Source organism: Zingiber officinale, chromosome 2A (genome assembly GCF_018446385.1).
Source record: "Zingiber officinale cultivar Zhangliang chromosome 2A, Zo_v1.1, whole genome shotgun sequence".
Classification (NCBI taxonomy): Eukaryota; Viridiplantae; Streptophyta; class Magnoliopsida; order Zingiberales; family Zingiberaceae; genus Zingiber; species Zingiber officinale.
Window position 1 is genome coordinate 110,972,609 of NC_055988.1, and position 20,352 is coordinate 110,992,960.

General features: G+C 40.4%; 2 protein-coding genes across 2 annotated transcripts; one reads left to right on the forward strand and one right to left on the reverse strand.

The window, feature by feature from the left end:
- Positions 1–449: 449 nt before the first annotated feature.
- On the forward strand, positions 450–2,719 carry LOC122041925 (L-ascorbate oxidase-like). The gene is made up of 5 exons (XM_042601817.1): positions 450–836; positions 962–1,054; positions 1,150–1,362; positions 1,442–1,618; positions 1,702–2,719. The coding sequence occupies exons 1-5, from the start codon at positions 531–533 to the stop codon at positions 2,638–2,640; spliced, it is 1,728 nt and encodes a 575-aa protein (XP_042457751.1). The 5' UTR covers positions 450–530; the 3' UTR covers positions 2,641–2,719.
- Positions 2,720–16,588: 13,869 nt separating this feature from the next.
- Positions 16,589–20,164, reverse strand: LOC122041926 (very-long-chain 3-oxoacyl-CoA reductase 1-like). The gene is made up of 3 exons (XM_042601818.1): positions 19,354–20,164; positions 18,706–18,775; positions 16,589–17,054 (listed from the first exon to the last, which is right to left on the reverse strand). Exons 1-3 carry the CDS (start codon positions 19,992–19,994, stop codon positions 16,797–16,799), a joined length of 969 nt encoding a protein of 322 aa, XP_042457752.1. The 5' UTR covers positions 19,995–20,164; the 3' UTR covers positions 16,589–16,796.
- Between the last annotated feature and the right edge of the window lie 188 nt (positions 20,165–20,352).

A 20,352-nucleotide genomic window follows, 5' to 3' on the forward strand; every position in this document is an offset into this window, starting at 1 on the left:
ATGCTATTTTGATTAAATTTGAGTAATTTTGATTAAATTGGTAAAAAAAAAATTGATATAAAAAATACTATATGTAAAGATTTGTTTATCAAATCGAATTTATTTATTTCTATACATTATAGTTGTTACAATTAGTTTTCCTTTACTAAAAAAAATATAATGAGATGTCCTTATATTAGTAAGGTCTTTTTTAAAATTATTGTCCATATTCTTTTAATGTTTATTTAGAAGCTTTTGCTGATTATTACGAAGAAACACACTTTTTAATATATTTTTTTTTGTTCATACCAAGAATATCTCGCTTTAACTAGAATTTTATATTAATAATGTTTTTTTTTTCCGTCATTGACGAAGACAGAATACGGGAAAGATGTGGGGAAGCTTCTCTGACTTTGAACGATGAAAGCGACATCAAGGCTACTAATCTATATACAAGGAAGATCTCCAGATCACCGGAATTGAGTTCAGTTAGCGATCTTCTCCTTCGTCTTTGTGGCACTCCTCTGCCAGAGAAATCGCCTCTTCCTGACATGGCCGCCGCCGCCGCCGCCCACCCCAGCTTCTGCTCGCTCATAGCCAAGCCTCTGCTGTTCCCGCTGCTGTTGTCGCTGTTCCTGTCGCCATTGCAATTGGCGCTCTCCAAAGTCCACCTGCATAAATGGGACATCTCCTACCAGTTCAAGTCCCCGGATTGCCTGAGGAAGCTGGCGATCACCGTCAACGGCGAAACACCGGGCCCTACCATCTACGCCCAGCAGGGCGACACCGTCGTCGTTCAAGTCAACAACAGCCTGGTCACCGAGAATACGGCCATCCATTGGCACGGCATCCGCCAGGTACTCCCTTCTCTCGTGAGGAACATAACAAACAGGAAAAGAAGCAAAACAGAGGAAGAGAAGCGGCTGGAAATCGATACGTCTAATTTCTCCTCTTTACTGTTTGATATATTGTTTCCGTCCAGATCGGAACGCCTTGGTTCGACGGGACGGAGGGCGTGACGCAGTGCCCGATCCTGCCCGGAGACACTTTCGTCTACAGATTTACCGTCGATCGAGTAGGTTCAAGTTTAAAATTGAAGTTAGCAAGTCGCAAATCGGTGTTGATGATGACGGCCGCCTCTGTTTTTTTTTTTGCGTGTGTGTGTCTCAGCCGGGAACTTACCTCTACCATGCTCACTACGGGATGCAAAGGTCGGCGGGGCTCTACGGCCTGATCCAGGTGGCCGTGCCGGACGGCGTCGCCGAGCCGTTCGCCTACGACTACGATCGCAGCATCGTCCTAAACGACTGGTGGCACAATAGCACCCAGGAACAGGCCACTGGCCTCACCTCCATCCCCATTGTCTGGGTGGGAGAGCCTCAGGTGAACGAATTTGGAGCTCGAGAGCACTCTATCAGGATGAGCGATCGATGTCTCATGTCTCTCTGCCTTTCTGTTTCAGTCTATCTTGATCAACGGAAGAGGAAGCTTCAACTGCTCTCTGTCGGGGCCAAATCAAGTTTGCAACGCGACCAACCCCGAGTGCTCGCCCTTCGTCCTCGCCGTCGTCCCCGGCAAGACTTACCGCCTTCGGATCGCGAGTGTCACCTCTCTCTCGGCTTTCAACTTCGAAATCGAGGTGCGTGACTTTGTCGAGATTTTACACTTGCTCGGCGACCGGTGCATGCTTACTTATGTCGTCGTTTGGGCAAACGATTGCAGGGGCACAATTTGACGGTGGTGGAAGCGGACGGGCACTACGCGAAGCCCTTCGTCGTCGAGAATCTCAACATCTACTCCGGCGAGACCTACTCCGTGCTGTTCACCGCCGACCGAGACCCCGGGCGCAACTACTGGCTCGCCGTCAATGTGGTCAGCCGGAAACCAGGTACTCCGGTGGGAACCGGCATCCTCAATTACTACCCAAACCACCCCAGAAGGCTGCCGCCGAGCTCGCCTCCGTCTGGGCCTCCGTGGAATGACACTGAATACCGGTTCAACCAAAGCAAGGCCCTCCGGTCACACCCGGCCTACGTCCACCCGCCGCCGCCGGCTGCCGATCGCAGCCTTCTCCTACTCAACACGCAGAACAAGGTGGAGGGTCGCGTCAGGTGGTCGATCAACAACGTGTCGTTCAACATGCCCCACACGCCGTACCTGATCGCGCTGAAGAAGGGCCTGCGCCACGCGTTCGACCAAGCGCCGGCACCGGAGACCTACGACTACAGGAGCTACGATATCTACATCAACCAGACGAATCCCAACGCCACGATCTCGACGTCGATCTACAGACTGGAGTTCAACTCGACGGTGGACGTGGTGCTGCAGAACGCGAACATGATGAACCCCAACACCAGCGACACGCACCCGTGGCACCTGCACGGGCACGATTTCTGGGTGCTGGGCTTTGGGATGGGGAAGTTCGTGCCGGGGACGGACGAGAAGGAGTTCAATCTGGTGGATCCGATCATGAAGAACACGGTGGCGGTGCACCAGTACGGGTGGACGGCAATCCGATTCCGGGCGGATAACCCCGGCGCGTGGGCATTCCATTGCCATATCGAGTCACATTTCTTCATGGGGATGGGCGTGGTGTTCGCCGAGGGTGTGGACAGGGTCGGCAGATTGCCGACCTCCATTATGGGCTGTGGCCATTCTTGATCCTTCGTGTCCATACAATCCAATTTGTAGCTCCATTATGGGCTGCGGCCATTATTACTGTATCTGATTTTTCTGCCTATTGATTGCATGGACGTGAAGGATCATGGCCGCAGAACATAATGGAGCTAGGCAGCCTGCCGGCCTTGTCCACAACGGCGGAGCCGCATTCAAGCCTGCCGGGCTATAGCCCGGGTCCGAGAGAGTGCAGCTGGGGCGACAGGGTCGGCGTCAACGCTGATAGTCCACTGCAAGGGATCAACCTGATCATCCGGACTGGCTCCGCCGTTGCTTGTCCACGCCCTCGGCGAACCCCCCGCCCATCCCCATGAAGAAATGTGACTCGATGTGGCAATGGAATGCCCACGCGTCGGGTTATCCGCCGGGAATTGGATCGCCGTCCACCCGTATGGGTGCACCGCCACCGTGTTCTTCATGATCGGGCCCCACCAGATTGAACTCCCTTAAAACCCTAAACTCTGGAAAAAAAAACAAGAGGATAATCATTATATGCCTAAACAATTTCATAATGTCGATGATGCGCAATATGGTACAATGCATCTAATTAAACGCAAGGATGCATTAGTCGATCTAATTATCATCATGTTTACGTCTAAGTTATATATCGAAACAATGACAAACGAAAGGGCTAATCTGAATACAACGTCAATGCCATTACCCTTTGGCTCCTTGTTCCTAAAATGAAATTCCTACTCATGCAGAGGAATGTCTTTAGCCGGAGTTAGGGTACAACCAAAATCCTCGTCTCATGGGAAAAACGGAGGAAAAAACAAGAAGCTCTAATTTTAACATGCCCAATTGAAATCAGTCCTCCTCTTATACCACCCATGTATATAGGGACCATCCTCACATTGGGATTTTTATATTATATATACATGGATATTTGTCTTGATACATGATGTTGTCGGGAAGTTGAAAAGACGGACCTGCCGGCACTACAAGAAAAAAGCTAATAGACAACGCTTTTAAAGCGTTATCTTTGTGCCTGAAAAAGCGTTGTTAAAGGCACTGTTGTTAAAAGTCTGCTCAACGACAACGCTTTTAAAGCGTTGTCGTTTGTAGCAAAGACAACGCTTTTGCAACGCTTTAAAAGCGTTGTGTATTTTTTGTAAAAACATCATTATTACAACGCTTTAAAAGCGTTGTTGTTTTTGGCAAAAACAACACTTGTGCAACGCTTTAAAAGCGTTGTCTTTTTAAAAATAAAAATAAAAAAAATCTATTTACAAAATCATTTTTTATATTTACAAAACTATTAATTTTTTTTACCATGTCCAGATTCGAATTTGACATATAAAATAGCATTAATTAGCTCAGCTAATGATTTCAAACTCGTACCAAACAATAGAATTCAACTACAAAGTATTAGTATTTACAGGAGAATTCAATTATACATAAAGACTAAATATTTCTGTTTCAAAGTATTAATGACATTCAAATTTAAAACAAAAAAAGCACAAAATAGCTAGCCGGCCTCGAAGACAATAATCTGCATGTTTACTTCTACTAGATATATTGATCAAAATAGATTGACGACTTGAGATTGGGACAAAACACCTACCACTGTGTATCTGTCACAGAAAATAATACTATCAGTATTATGCAAAAGAAATTTTCGGTGGTACTAACTGAAAATAAAGGTCACAGTTCACACCATACAATAATTTTTAAGAGAAAAAGAATTAAACATAAAATAACGGGGAATAGAGCAAACGAAAAATACATGTGCTACTTTGTTTCCGCCATGGAAATATAGCAAAAAGAATAGCATAATTGGAGATGCTAGGGAAACCACTGTGAGACCTAAATACATAAGTAGAGATACAATGAAAAAAGAAGAGCATATATTTCATTTGAGTTCTTACACATGAACTAAAGTCGAAATCAGCATATGCTCTGATTTCTTTGGTTTGCAGAACTTGTAGCTTTATCAAACACAATTTGACTTGAAATTTTCTAGTAGAAAATGTAGTTTTCCGGTGTACTAAACTATACATATAAAATATGGCTTTGATTCCAGAGTGCAAAGAAAGGATTTTAAAATTTAACATGTCAACATGAAGGTAGTAAAAAATCATTTTTGAACCAGTAAACATGGTATTTTCTACAAGATATTGAAGCCGACTCTTGGATATTACCTGCCCTTTGATCGTGCATCTAGAAGTTGATGAGTGCGCGTACCTCTATTTGTGTGTGGACAGTTGAGGAATGAACTGTGACTGTCTTTGAACACATGAAACATCATTGGTAAACGTTGCATTCTTGAACGTGCGGGGGTATGCGCGTACCTCTATTTGTCCTTCCTAAAGATACTAATATTTGTTTTCTAATATTTGTTTTCTAATATTTGTTTTCTACCTATATCTGAAGACAAATTAGTTCACATCAGTGGCAATCATAAACTAACAGTTACTTTTCTATTAATAGGTATCTTAATTTAGCTATGCATCTAAAGTTCCTTTAATGAATGAAACATCATACGAATGTATAAGACATGTATGCAACAATTAAATATATACAAATCTATGGGTTTAGCATGTTAATCTCCAACTTATAGGACCAAAAAGGGCCATATGAGAAGTTATTCCCAGTGATGTTAACAATAACAATACAGACGAAGAATAAATGGAGATGCAAGTTCAGTTTCAAATTGAAAGAAAGACTCAATCTGTCACTGTGGCTACCAATAAAGATTTGAAAATGGAATTAGGAACTACATAGTAAATTCACCTACCTTGGAGATCTAGGAATGGATCCACCGATTGAAGTACAAACCGAAGTGATTGGCAACAACTGCAGATCCCAATCTTTATCGAGCATCGGATGCTTGGATAAGAACTTCATGTATGTTTCATATGTTGCCGACCATTCCATCAACCATAACCTCCCATGGTAGACTTCCAACAATGAACACAGTTTTCACCTCTTCTTGAGCTGTTATGGATCTTTTTGTCCAATTGTTTTCCTAATGGTTCTCAAGTAATGACTGCTCTCAAGTAATAAGTACTGCACAGGTGCTAGATGAGCCATTGATAATGATAACTTCAATTTTGTAGGTTTCATTCTATTATTAATTCTCTTGTTTGTAGTAAATAGAGATTTTTTTCCTCTTGTTTTTTTGTGTTTTTTGCTAGACTATTTCCTTTGTTTCTTAAGTGCGTTATTTATGCTCCATTCATGTTGCAATGTTTGAAATGATTTCATTTCCTTGTTAGAGTTGAAATGCAGCATTTAACCACTGTAGAGCTCTTAAGTAGTAACAAATTGGATGCCCAAATAAAAAGTTGTGGTAGATTCAATAACAAACATCTTAATTTTTGTATAAAAAAAAAGAAACCAAAATTAACCCTAAGCAAAATCAAACAATGTATAGTCTCTGAAATGTAGCCTAGAAATCAAACAATTCAAACATAACAAGGACAAAATTTCCTAAGAAAATTTCAGTGGGATTAGAAATCATGTTCTGGAGCTTCTTGTTACGAATGGTTGTCTATTGGAACTCTACAAGGCTGTACATGCTTACGGTTCAACTTGTTTTTTAGATTCAAGACTAGGAAACTGACCAATATCATGACCCGCAATTGCCTGAAATGTACTGTGCAATCCGATAGCAAATTCATCCGACTGTGTTCCTCCACTTTTGAAATAATCAGCCATCTGCGAGATTATATAGTTCGTTAATGTGACATTATAAGCCAACAATAGCATACTGTCATTTCTATAGTTGACCTACAGCTGAAATTTATATATCTTTGCAAGTCTAGATTATTTAACTATTCAACAAAGTTCTTACACATGAAGAAAAACTAATTTAGTTATTTTAAGATATGCCCTAGGTCTTCTAGCGTGCACTTTTTGTAGAGACGTAATTTTATCACACACCTTCATTCAGCACACAGAAGACTGATAGCAACAAAGAATCAGTAGCCAAAAATAGATACATTAATGAGCCTATCCAAATGGCAAACATGTCAGATTTACCAACTATTTGGGTGAGCACTTTTATCATGTAAAACAGTTCGCGATCTAATGTTAAACAAATAGAACAATTGTTTTTAGCATCTCTAACACCCTGCTGCTGGGCAACGTCAATAACAAAAGCTTTTTTTTTGAATAAAAACCTTCCACTTAAGCTGACAATGATCGAGCAAGAATCATAATCCTTGAAAAAAATTGATGAGCGTTTGACATCGTTTTCAATCTGAATTAACCACTTGGACTATACATGTAGATTAACATGAAAAAGGGTAAGTCAAAGACCAGTTAAGAAATCAACCTTAATATCAAAGCGGCGAATTCAAATTAAACCAACCGTAACCAAGAAGCATCGAATTTATGGAATTCTAGAGAACGAAATTTTAGAAAAATGCAAATCCAATAGGGCTTAACGTCCGCACAGCTTATCTCGGAGTTCGGGGGTATCCTTGGGGGTGCCGATCGTGTTGACTAGGCGCTCGAAATTGCGAACCGACGTGGTGATCTAGAACAGCCCCGCGGTGACCGCCTGCGACTGATCCTGCCGCCCATTGATAAGATCCCTCCGCCCGGCGAGCGGTCGCCCCGCTTCCAGATCCTGGAAGCTCATCCCTCTCTCCCTCGACTTCAATAATCACGGGGAGAAGGGAAGCGAGGACGATCAACGAGAAGGGGGGAAACCCTAATTTTGACCGCTCAAAATTAGCGGAAGTCCTCAAAGGGGGATTCTGACTCTCTATCCGATGCAGATCAAAGAGCTGAAGGCCAAGTTGGCAGAGGCGGATCCAGTAGCACCGGAGGCCGAGAAAAAGGCGATTGCGGCGACGGATGAACCACCTGCGGAATCCCTGTGGAAAAAAATCGGTCGGAGACTGAGCGCAGAAGAAGAGCCCGGAGGCGGGAGGGGAGGGAGGAGAGGGAGGGGAAGAGGTAGGTGCTGTGGGATCGATCTGTCGTGGTCGATCGCCTCGGTACGAGATCTGCCGCTTGAGAAGAGGAGTTGGATGGAGAAGGTCGGCGTGAGATTTAGACGAGAACTAGGGCGTGAGAGGAGGAGTTGGGAGAAGGGTTCGGGAGGGTGGGCGAATGAAACTATGGTTTTCTACTCCTTATTTGATCCAACGATTTATATTAATCTAGATTTAGATGAGAATTTGACAATAGACAACGCTTTTTACGAAGCGTTGTCTTTGACCCGTAAAAAACACTAATAGACAACGGTTTTTAGAAAAGCATTGTCTATTAATAAGAAAATAATGAAATAGACAACGCTTTTCACTAAAAACGTTGTTAAAAAAAATAGACAACGTTTTTTATAAAAAAACGTTGTCGTTTAAATGTTGTAGAATCCTAATTTTCTTGTAGTGCGGTGTGACATGTCTGGAAAGTTGACCGCATCCCCATGACCCGGTTGATCAGCTGTCTCCTATATTGACCAAGTCGTCTGATATATTCGGGTCAACAATACCTACAACCAGTTACCGGGTTGCCCCGATCCCTGGTACCTCGATGCTCGAGGTGGGTCCCGTGCACAGATAAGCATCCACATAATAACATGACAATAAAATAAGTACAAAATGAATACAGCGATGTACCCTGGCCCGGGGGGAGGGGGGCGCCCTCGGATGGATGGGTGAACTGATTAAGTCGTCGCTCGACTCTGGATAGCAAATAAATATCCGCCGGGTGAGTAACTGGCTCCGGTGGCTCAAAGCCGGACGCAATATGGATCTGCAGGGCGACGCACGATCTGATTACAACCTCGGCTCACAGGCCGGAGTACTACAGCGACACGAGGGCCGAACACTCCGTCGGCTCGCAGGACGGGATATAATAACGGCACGAAGGCCGAATACACTCTCAGCTCGCAAGCCGGCATATAGACATAGTACGATACCTGAACGACAGCTGCACGGATGGTGGCGCGCGGACAGCTGCACGGAGGCAGTACCCGCTGTAGTCGCCGGCAACGGCCACTAGAAGTGCCAACGGCAGCGATGGAGGTGTCAGTGGCTACTGGAGACGCCGGTGGCGGCTGTGGTAGCCGCCGGAAGCAGCAGTGACGGCGGGGGAAGCCGGCTGCAACTGGAAGAGGCAGCGCTGGCCGGTAGTGGTGGCGCCTGTCGCTGGAGGTGGAGGCATGGAGAACTCACTGTGATGCTTGGCGGCGGAACGCTGCTCACGCGAAGAAAAGAAGAGGAGGTGGCGGCCAACGACCAGTTCCGGTGAGGAAGGAGCAGACGATGCCGGCGGTTAGGTCGCGGTGGCGTGGAGCCACGGCTCGATGGCGGCGGAGCCGCGTGATGCGCTGGCAACAACGGCGAGAGGCGACGATGTCGAGAGAGAAGGGAGGAGGTGGCCCGAGGATGATCGTCGCCGGCGGACCTCTCCGGCGTCGGCGACTATGGATCAAGAAGAAGCTCTTTCTTCTTCTCCCTGTGGCGGCGGCGTAACCCGGCCCCCTCCTCCTGCGTGCACAGTGTTTCTTAAAAACACTAAAATCCTCAAGGTGTCAAAAGACCCAACTGCCCCTTCATTCTCCTTAATTGCCCCCTATGCCCCTGCAGACATCTGGATCAATACATAAAACCAAAATATAGGATCATTGAAAGCTATATATATTAAGTTTGATTTATTTGCAGTATTTGAATGGGAAATTCAAAGAAACAAAAAATAAAAAATAGGAAAAGATGTGACCTACCTAATAGAATTCTTTCAAAATTCGAGATGACCTACATCTGATTTCCTATGGGAGGAAGGCTACTACTCATTGACTATAAATGACTTCTGTACATGTGTCTTAGGTAATATATTTACAGACGGAGAAGTAATTGATGCATATATTTCATTACTTTTTAGGAAAGCTTCCTTGTCTAATAGGTTGCTTAATAAATCCATATATTACTCAACTGGATTCATGGTAAATATGTGACTTCATATTATAATTTTTATTATGTTGTTGATATAATTAAACTAATTTATGATTTTATATTGAATCTTGAAGTCATCATATGAACATTTATGGGAAACAATTTTATGTCTAATTATCAAAACAAATCCGGTTGATCAAGAAGTTAGGTATATTTTTATACCTATAAATACTAATCGTGCACATTATCATTTAATGGTCATGGACACCGAGACAAAAATGTTCTACCATTAAGACTCCTAGCTATACCCTCTCACTGCCTTATACGAAGGGATTTGCTAGTTTACTTGCAATAAGTTTTTATTAGTTAGTAAATATGTTTCATAAATATTTTAATAATATCTAATTGTTAAATTATGTCATAGGCTTAGTTTCTTGAGCATGTCCCTATTCAAGTGACAGACAACATTATAACACCGAGGATAAGTAAGTGAAGGTCTACTTATTCTCATAGAAATAAAATAAAGGCTAAGTTAGTAAAAGTCTTATCTAGCCACGTAATCATTATGTGCATTTCAACTCATGCTAAATTCATCTTATATAGTTAATTGTTTTTAATTAATTATGTATCATTATTGATTTTGTAGATTGTTGTTGATATCCTCCCAACCCCCGAGGAAGTAATTGGATTGGATTAGTACTGATTGATTGTGGATTAGATTTATTGAGATGAATCATTAATTAGGATTGATGATTTAGTTAAACTTGATTTGATTAATGAATTAAATTAATTATTAGATTTGATGGTTAACAATTGATCATGTAGATGAACTATGTATATTGGGTTTATAACGCTTGGTAGTTGATTCAATAGATTAAACGATTGGATGATTGTTGGATTGAGTTGTATTAAGATACCGAAGTAGACACTTCACAACACCCTAATTCGTCTCTAAAGGAGCATGCATAAACTGTGAAAGCTTGTTGACCGCAAAGGAAATATCAGGATAAGTCATACGAAAATATTGTGAGCCTCCAACCACTTGTTGGAACTTAGTCGTATCAAAAGATGAAAACCTATCATGCAAGGTAAGACGAGAGCCAGCAGCAATAGGTGTGAAGAATGGCTTGAAATCAAGCATGTTGTGTTTGGAGAGAAGATTAGTGACATACATTTGCTGAGACAAAAGAAGACCATTTAAGGTTAGGCGAACTTCAATACCGTAGAAGAGGGAAAGAGCCCCAAGATCCTTAATCACAAATTTTGCATGAAGTTTACATACTATGACGTCAACAGAAGAAGCATCACTCCCTGTAATGATTAGATCATTAACATATACAGGGAAATAGATAACAGTATCATCCCGAGAATAAACAAATAAGGAGGTGTCAGCTCGGGATGCGATAAAGCCAAGAGAGACTAAGAAAGCGCGAAGCTCCAAATACCAGGCACATGGAGCCTGCTTCAGGCCATAAAGCGCCTTATGCAAACTACACACATGATCTGGAAACTCAGCACTGCGCATACCCGAAGGTTGAGCCACATAAACCTCCTCTGCAAGATGACCATTAAGAAACACATTGTTTACATCAAGTTGGCGAAGACACCACCTCCTATTCACAGCCAAACTAAGAACAATGCGCATTGTCACTAGATTAATAACAGGGTTGAATGTATCATGAAAGTCAACACCAGGGCGCTGATGAAAACCCTTGGCAACAAGGCAAGCCTTATACCGATCAATTGAGCCATCAGAATTACACTTAATGCGAAACACCCACTTATTACCCACAGGATTTTGGTCTGGTGAAGGTGGGACAAGAGTCCAAGTCTGATTACAGAGAAGAGCATCATACTCTTCATGCATGGTCTGTACCCAATTCGGATCTTTGAGCACCTACGTGACAGAGGAGGGTTCACAAGGTTGTGGAAAACTAGTATGAAGAAGATACTTTTGATTGAGTTTGTAGATGACATTTTTGGAGCGAGTTTGCATGGGATATTGGTTTAGAGAAGCGAGAGAGGGAGAAAGAGTCGGTGGGCTAGAGGGTCGGTTGCCACCAGGCAGCGAGGATGACCCAACAACAAGAGGTGATGATCGCGGACATGATGGCGACGATGATGACAGCGGTGAAGAAGTCACTTGAGGATGGCCACGGTTAGTGGCAGGTTGCGGCATTGGTGCTGGAGGGTCCCACGAGAGAACTGGTGCAACAGAGAGCTTAGAGTCAGTGTCTATTACTATGGAATCTAAAGAAGAGGTGATGGCAAATGAAAAAACATGTTCCACAAACTTAACATGACGAGATACAAAGACTCTTTTAAGAGCTACACCATAGCATAGGAAGGCACTCTGTGTGAGAGAATAGCCAAGGAAGACACAAGAGGTTGACTTGGGATCAAGCTTGTGGTGAGAGTAGGGGCGCAACCACGGAAAGCATAGACACCCGAAAACTCGAAGCTTAGAAAGATCAGGAACGATGATGAATAATTTTTCAAAAGAGGACATATGGGAGAGACCGACCTTAGGCATGCAGTTAATCAAATAGACTGCCGTAGCAAAGGCATAACGCCAAAAAGTGAGTGGAATAGAAGCTTTGTGCAACAAAGTGAGACCAGTTTCGACTATATGGCGATGATGACGTTCAAAGTATTCATTGTGTTCAGGAGTGTGTGGAGGAGTGGTAAGATGACTAATACCATGAGTAGTAAGAAAGGAGCGAAGGGCTAAGAATTCACCTCCATTATCAGTGAGCAGTGTTTTGATAATCATTGAGAATCGATTTTCAACAAGAGTTTTGAATGCAATCAAGAGTATTTGTGAGAGATAGTCGGCGGGTGATGTCGTCGGCGGCAGCCATTGTAGAAGGTGGTTGGAGTCGACAGTTGATGCCGTCGGCGGCAGCCATTGTAGAAGGCGGCTAGTAGGTATTGTGGAGAAAAGAAAGAAAGAAAGAGAAGGAAAAAAAAGGTTGTTGTTAAGCTTAAAGTTCTGATACCATATTTACGATAGAATCCACACGTATTATTAATGATAGCATATGGTATATATAAATATCATTACAAGTGAAAATAGAAAAATACATAAATTAGGAAAATAATAAGTATTTTCTAATAATAATTATTCTCTAATAACTAGGAAACAAATAACTATTTTCTAATAATAATTATTCCTTAATAATTAGGAAACAAATAACTATTTACTTATAATAATTATTTTCTAATAATTTTCTTTGTATTCGCTTCTTCTTTTCTTGTTGTATTGAGAGTTTGTACAAGGCTTCTCCGCTTTCGGTAGTTACCTAGAAGGAGTATTTTTCATAATAGAGAGGTGTCGTGTGTGGATCCTTGAATTAGTCACTTCTTCTTGAGATAGAAACAAAGTAAATTCTTGTGTTAGCGTTGTGAGTCTTGTTTCAAGTTTATTCCGCTGCAAATCAACAACACCGAAACAAACAAACCAAGCGTAACGAGCTATTCACCCCTCCTCTAACTATAAATTGACTCTAACAAATATGAAACAAATATTTTTCTTATTTCATTTTTATTATACACAAAAGGATAAAAATTTATTGATATTATTTTTATTTAAAACTAATACTATACTATAAAAAATTCTTAAATTTAATGAGAACTAGGATAATAAAAATTGAAAAGCTAAAACTTTTACAAATACTATTTACATATTTCATTAGTGTGAAAATAAATATATATTAGTATTATTAATATTTTGTATAAAAAATAAACATAATAATTCTCTATATTTAAATGAATCTTGTAATAATTGATAAGTTGAATTCCAACGTATTAGTACATCACGTTAACATTTTTAGGCCTTATTCCATTATTTTTATAAAATATACCCTATTATTTTATTGTAGATGAGCATGATCATAAATAAGAAATCGCAGATCTAATTGGTTTAATATAATTTTTTAAAATTTTTAATCATCTTGAACACATAAATTTAAAACATGATATATGCAACGGATATGAAAAATAATAAAGCACTCATAATCATTTAAAACATGATATATGCAACGAATATGGAAAATAATAAAGCACTCATAATATGTCGACATATAAATTGTAGTTCAATAATATTTGCAGTATTAGAACTAACATTATCAAATGATATTAAAAATATTTTTTAAATTAATCCATATTTTTCTAAAATTAAATATAATAATTATGAGATGTTATGAGCAGTATGTGATTTATCAAAAACTTTATAAGCTAACAATTTATTTTGGATATTCCAGGAGTTAGATCCAATAACAAGTTACACTCATATACAAATGTGTTTGCCAATTATCACTCCAAATATCAGAACATAAAGAAACTTTATTATTTAATTGACTAAATTCTTTATTTTTTTCCTCTTGTTTTATTATTTTTCTAATTGTACTAGTAAGCGTAGTTCTAAGAACACATTTGGTATATGAATTAAGAGATTATTTACAAAAATTTTCAAAAGTGTATTTCAATCCAAAATTAAATCAAAGATGTTCTACAAAAATAAATTTAACTAATGATTCTCTTAATTTCCTATTAGCATATAAAAATAAACCAGAATCGATACTTCAACTAATGAAAAATCTAAAAAATTATGCTTGAGAACGGTCAATTCCATATTCTGATGGGTGCTTCGCTTCTATGTATCATTTCAACAACTCATAGCCGATGGCCGTTTGGAATTTGTAGAAAGCATTGCATGCTTACATTTTGCACACAATTCTCTCAACGGAAAAGTGACATTATCAAAATATTTAGTAAAAATAGAAGATTTTAAAGAATGAACTTCCCGAATTTTAGAAGTAATTGCATCGTTACTTCCTTGTGTTTCAGGTATGGGAAGTTGCTTAATCTCATTCGGATTCACTATTTCCTTGTCCCTCCGAGATCGAGATGATGAACCTCCTCAGTCTCCTTCCATTATAATCGGAACTCAGAAGTGGAAGCTGAAAGCATATAGAATTGGAGTTGAAAGCGTGAAGAGATGGGTGTGGAAACAATGAAATGAGCTCTCAATTTATAAAGTTTGGAAAGTAACGAATACTAAATCATTGTTACTGATAAAAAATAATCAAATGATCTCAACCGTAAAAAAAAAAAAACCTCCTATTTATACCCAACAACTAAAACCGGTGGTTGCAACAATTGGAGTCGTTGATTCCAGTATTTAAACAAAATAAAACCTGAACGAACTGGCTGAATCGCCAGTTTGGCGATTTTTTGGATTGGAATCTTAACATGCCCAGCAAGGACCTGGGTCAACGGGTATCCGACCCGTTGACCCAGTTGTGAGCCTAAACCAGGTCCGGTTCAGACCGTGCCCACGGTCAACTAAAAGTGGCATCATTCAATTCAAGTATCCATTAGGAGGCCACATAACGAATTGGAAGCAGATGCAATCAACTAACAAATCCATTGGCAAATCGAAGGTTGAAGTGGTCACAAAAATAGTTAATTGGTCGAGGGTAGAACAAGAAGTTGTATGATTGAACATGAAGGCTATATGTAAGGAAGCTTTGGAGGCTTTTCAGTGGTAGTGAAATTGAATAAAAGTGAAGTGAAAGAAAGTGAAAGAAGTCATGATAAAAGTTTATCATTCTCCATCTCTGTAATTGTTTTCTTTTTGTGATCACTATTTTACATATTTTTTTGTTCTTATTTTTATCTTGCAGGCAAAGTTATAAGAGATTTCTCTATCTCCGTAGCATTTAGAAATGGAAAAAAGCAGAAGCTTTTAAGGGAAACGATGGTACGATGGGTGACTCGTTGACGCGATATGGACATGGAGTAGAAGCCAAAGGTTTCAAATCACTTAAAAGAATAAGTGTTAGCATTTGATTTTGTCATTTGTATTACATTTATCCTTGCATACTAACTTTGATTCTAGACTTGAAGTAAGCTTTTATAGTGATCAACTATTTACTTTCCCCTTCTAGCCTCATCATTCGATCCTACAATTGGTAACAAAGCTTGGACATTTTGAGACGTTTAACTATTGATCGACCACAAGGTTAGAGAAGAAAGCGAAGGATCAATTGTGAACCGAGCTCTTTCTTTCATGGAGATGGAAATTAGACTTGAACGCGATATCCACACTCATCTACACCCTGTCAGCCTTTGATGAGGAAAACTTTCTTCTTGAAGGCACTCCGTGGAGTACTTGATGCTAATGAACTTTGAAAATTGATCCGCTTTAAAAAAAGACTTTGATAGATTCAAAAGATAGAAGGGAAGAAAGGAATGGACGAAAGATCAAGTTCAAATATTTGATGCAAAGAACAAGGTAACAAATATGTTGGTTGATGTTTCCCCTAACAATGTATTATGTAAAATTTGTGTGCACAAAAATATCCACGAGTTGTAGAATAAGTAGATTAACCTCCAAAATACCCCCTTGGCGGCACAGGAAGTTGAAGGATCTAAGAATATGAAGCCGTAGACTTCCAAACAAGAGAATCCAAGAACGAGAGGGGCTCAACATCTGAGAGCGAAAATCATTGAAGCATCAACATCCTCTGAATACATCAAGGAAGAATGACAATGAGAAATGGATCAACAAAAATGTTCAACCTCAACATCCAAAGTGAAAGTTACTAGTCCTCAACTTCATCTAGACATCCATAAAAGAAAACAAAATTACTTCGAGCACCAAAGAATATTCAAAGGTATATCTAACGTCAAATTCGATAAAACATAATAAATCACTATGTTTTTGATGTAAGGAGAAACAATAGATGTCCTAATTTCAGGGGGAAAAAAAGGATAGAGAGATCCAAAATTTGGCTGTTGTTTTGATATTCATACTGGTCATAAGAAAATGCATTGCTATCCATAAAACATTTGATCGAGAATGATTACGATACTATATTTTGGTTGGATGATTGGCAGTCTGTGACATCTTATTTGATAGAGTCGATAAGAGATCGACATTTATGGTGGTGCCAAGTAAACTTGCAAAGATAGTTCAAACATCAAAGAGCAATGCGACTGAACACTCTTAGAGAAGCATTGGATGAATTACCATACTGTTGATTTTTTTTTCCACTGATTTGTGTTTGGGTCAACAAGGATAATTGAACTGGGTGTTATTTTAAGCATACCGTGTCACCTTGTTTGCAGCAAAAGGAGATACAGGAGTTGGAGTATAAAATAAATCGAAATTGAGAGGCAAAGTCAGACAAATTCAAATGGCAAGAAACATCCTACACCTTCTAGAGTAGAGGTCAGGATCGCATACTGGAGAAGTTGAACAGATGGCTAACATTTTGATTAAAGGCACTACTGGTCTTTCTTCTTGCCATCCTTGAGCTGCCCCCTCTTGCGAATATTCATGCAGAAGCGCAAGCGCCATTGGTCAATGATGGACTCAGGTAAGAGTGAAAGCAGACACCATATGAGTGAATGGGGCCAGTAAGGTGTGCATCTTGGCTCATAGCCAATCCATCGAAGAGCTGCCAGAGCATAAGTGTCTGCTGATGGAACAAGGAAGGAAGATCTCCTGATGGATGCCATCTTGGTGGCCACATACAAGGGCACCTGCATTCCAATGCAGAAACCTCGTCATGATCATGCCAAATGCAACAAAATGACCTTATGTGGCTGGGATAATGATAGACAAATAATCAACATGTTAAAGCCCAACATGTTTTCAAAAAAAAAGAAAAAAAGGATAAAACTAGAGCATGGCTTTACTGAAACAAACTCAGCGATGTAATATACCAATCTTCCTTAGGATGGAATGAATATTTTGTTATTGTTTAAGGTAATAACAAGTTGTAGTGCCCGCAACTTGTTTTCAAAGGAGCATGATAAAGATGTTGAGGTACATATCAAATGTGAGTGCATACATTATTTACAACTAAGGGACTCATTGAAGATGGAAGATATATATGTGTGTGTGTATATATATACAACTACTTCCTATGCTCAAACATAAAAAAATGTGTCTCATTTTGTTTACAAAGTAAATTGATGCCAACTATGCTTTCAATACTGAGAACATCCTAAAAGATAATGTGAGATTATTTCAGTGTTACAATAACCAGATTGATACTCCTATCGCAATTAGAAACTGCCTCGCTTTTTCTTTTTTAGGCGGTGTGAACCAAATATGGTGATAAGGAAAGATAAGATTTAACAATTTGATTACCAAATCTCCACAAACATAAGCATACATATAATACAAAATAATTCATCCCTATCATTTAATCCACATTTGTGTTTAACTCAATATTTGACAGATGTAACAGTTAGTGCTAGAATATCTAAATAAAAATAACACTACCATATCATTAACTCATATTTTTTAGCCTATCCACATAAGAGATGATTTTCCTGTTGCATTCATGCAGTTAACCTTTCATTGTCAAAGTATATAGCATGATGGACATAATACAGGAATCTCATTTCTCAGAGTTCCAGTAGCCAAGTAACTAATCCAGAGGAAGATAAAAAAGGCAGCAGGACATGTTTGCGTGGAACTGAATGCAGCAATACCAATGATTTCTTAGGGGATCTATTTCAACTGGAAAATGACAGAAACAGGTGAGAAACTCAAGCCACACAACGTGCAAGGGTATCAAATAAATTATCAAACATAAGAACAGTTATAAGAACTCTCTTTCAAATTTGGTTTTCTTTAAGGATCCACCACTCCTCGGACATGACTAAGAAAGATAACGTACAAGGATACAAGCAGCTAACTCAAGGAACCATTAAAATTTCACCATTTCATGTGAGAATTCAGATAACTGGGAAAAGGTTTTAACTTATAAAGAAAAATTAACTGTTCAAAAATAACTGTCTAGTTTTAGAATTTTAGCCCTAACATTCAGGATAATAAGATCACATTTGGAATGTACACTCTGTTCTAAATAAACTATTTTCTCCAGTTCATCTCCAAATTAGATCCACATGAAAACAAATGATTTTAAAATATTTAGACAGCAATAAAACAACTTTTTGCTTTCTTGATTTTTGGTGGAAATTCTAAATAAAAGAAACTGCAAAAAAAAATTTCATGATAGATTCATGTATGCAAGCACCCATGAGAATTGAATTTCACTATTTACATCTGACTTACTATTTACATAGAAATTTCCTAGTATATCAACAAAAGGTAACATAAACTTATTCACGCCCCATTTGTAATTGAATTTCACTGTTATTATTTGAAAGTTTACACTACCTGGCATTGCACATCTATTCCCTTGCCTTTGTATTCAACGTAGAGGCATCTTGAGAATTGATCAATGTACCTGAAAACAGTATTAAGTAAACAACCCTTTTCGAACAAAAAAAATGAATTGATCAATATAGGCTGCAAGCAACCCAAGTTTAGTAAATAGAAAAAAAATAAGAGAAGTAAATCTCAAGTTAGTCCACAAAGCACCTGATGGCAGTATAATAACCTGCTAATCTCCAGCTTGATATAAACATCTACAGGCCAACGCCTAATTATGGATAGGCCTTTCATGCAGCAAGAAGGAACGAATTGATAAACTTTCCAATCAAACACGAAGAGAAAAGGACGCATAACAGCATAATTAAGGTTCAGCATTATGGAAAAGTTTTCTTCATTCAATACTTTTTAAAAGCTATATGCGTCCTTGTCCCAGATAAACCATTTATCAAATCATGTGATGTCATCGGTTATAGGCCTCGTCGAATCATATCCCAAATAAACTAGTATTCAAATAAGTTAGATATTACCAGTTAGCATGAAAGATCTTATTTACCTTCACTTGACCAAACATACGGTTTTTTTTTTAAGAATTAGAAGATATAACTGCATAGGCACAATGAACCATGGAACAAATAGGAACACAGATCTTACGCTTTTGTAGCTGCATAAACGGAGTAGAGCGGATCAGAAGGGATGACGATGGCAGAGCCGGAGCCGATGTTGACTATTGCGCCCCTTTTCCTTTCCAGCATCCCCGGAAGCACGGCCTGCGTGATCTGGGTCACTCCCTCCACGTTCACCTGAATCAGGTTCCTCAGCAGCTCCTGATCCACTTCGTGGAAGAACCTCGCGTAGGGGTAGGAGACGCCAGCGTTGTTGACGAGGATACCGACGTCGAGCCCTTGGATGACCTCCCGGAGACGGGAGACGCCCTCGGAGAGGTCGCCAGCGAGGTCGACGACCACAGTCTCGACGCGGACGGCGGGGTTCCTGGATCGGACGGCATCGGAGACGTCGCGGAGCTTGTCAGGGCTGCGGCCGACGAGGACGAGGCTGAGGCCCTTGCGGGCGAACTGGAGCGCAAAGGCCTTGCCGATCCCATCGGTGGAGCCAGTTACGACGGCCCAGGAGCCGTAGTGGCGGAGGCTCTTTCCGGGGCGGAGGAAGGTGACGAAGATCCAGCGAAGGAGGAGGAGGGAGATCCTGAGGAGGGCGAAGAGGCCGGCGCCGGCTAGGAGGAGGAGCCAGGCGGGTAGGGTTTGGAGGTGTTGGTGGAAGGAACAGGCGGCCATGTCTCGAGGCAGCAAATCGTGCAGCAGCCGGAGAGGTGGGGGCGACGCTGTCAATGATCCATTAGGTTGGAGATTTGGAGTCGGGAGCGAGTGGCAGCAATTAACAAATTGTAGGCTCGCCACGGAAAGGGCGTGGCGTGGCGTGGCGTGGCGTGGCGAGCGTTGGAGCGACCCGCTGGCTTTGGAATATTTAATAGCGAGAATAGTAGGTGGCAGTTGAGTCGGTCGGCTTTCGCCCACCGCCGTCCGAGTATAAATGGGGTGTTTAATTCATGGGGAAGGATTATAAATGCGGTGGGCTAAAGAGTTGATAGATGTTTTATCTGCTCTTTTTATTCCATGAATTAAACCTAGTACA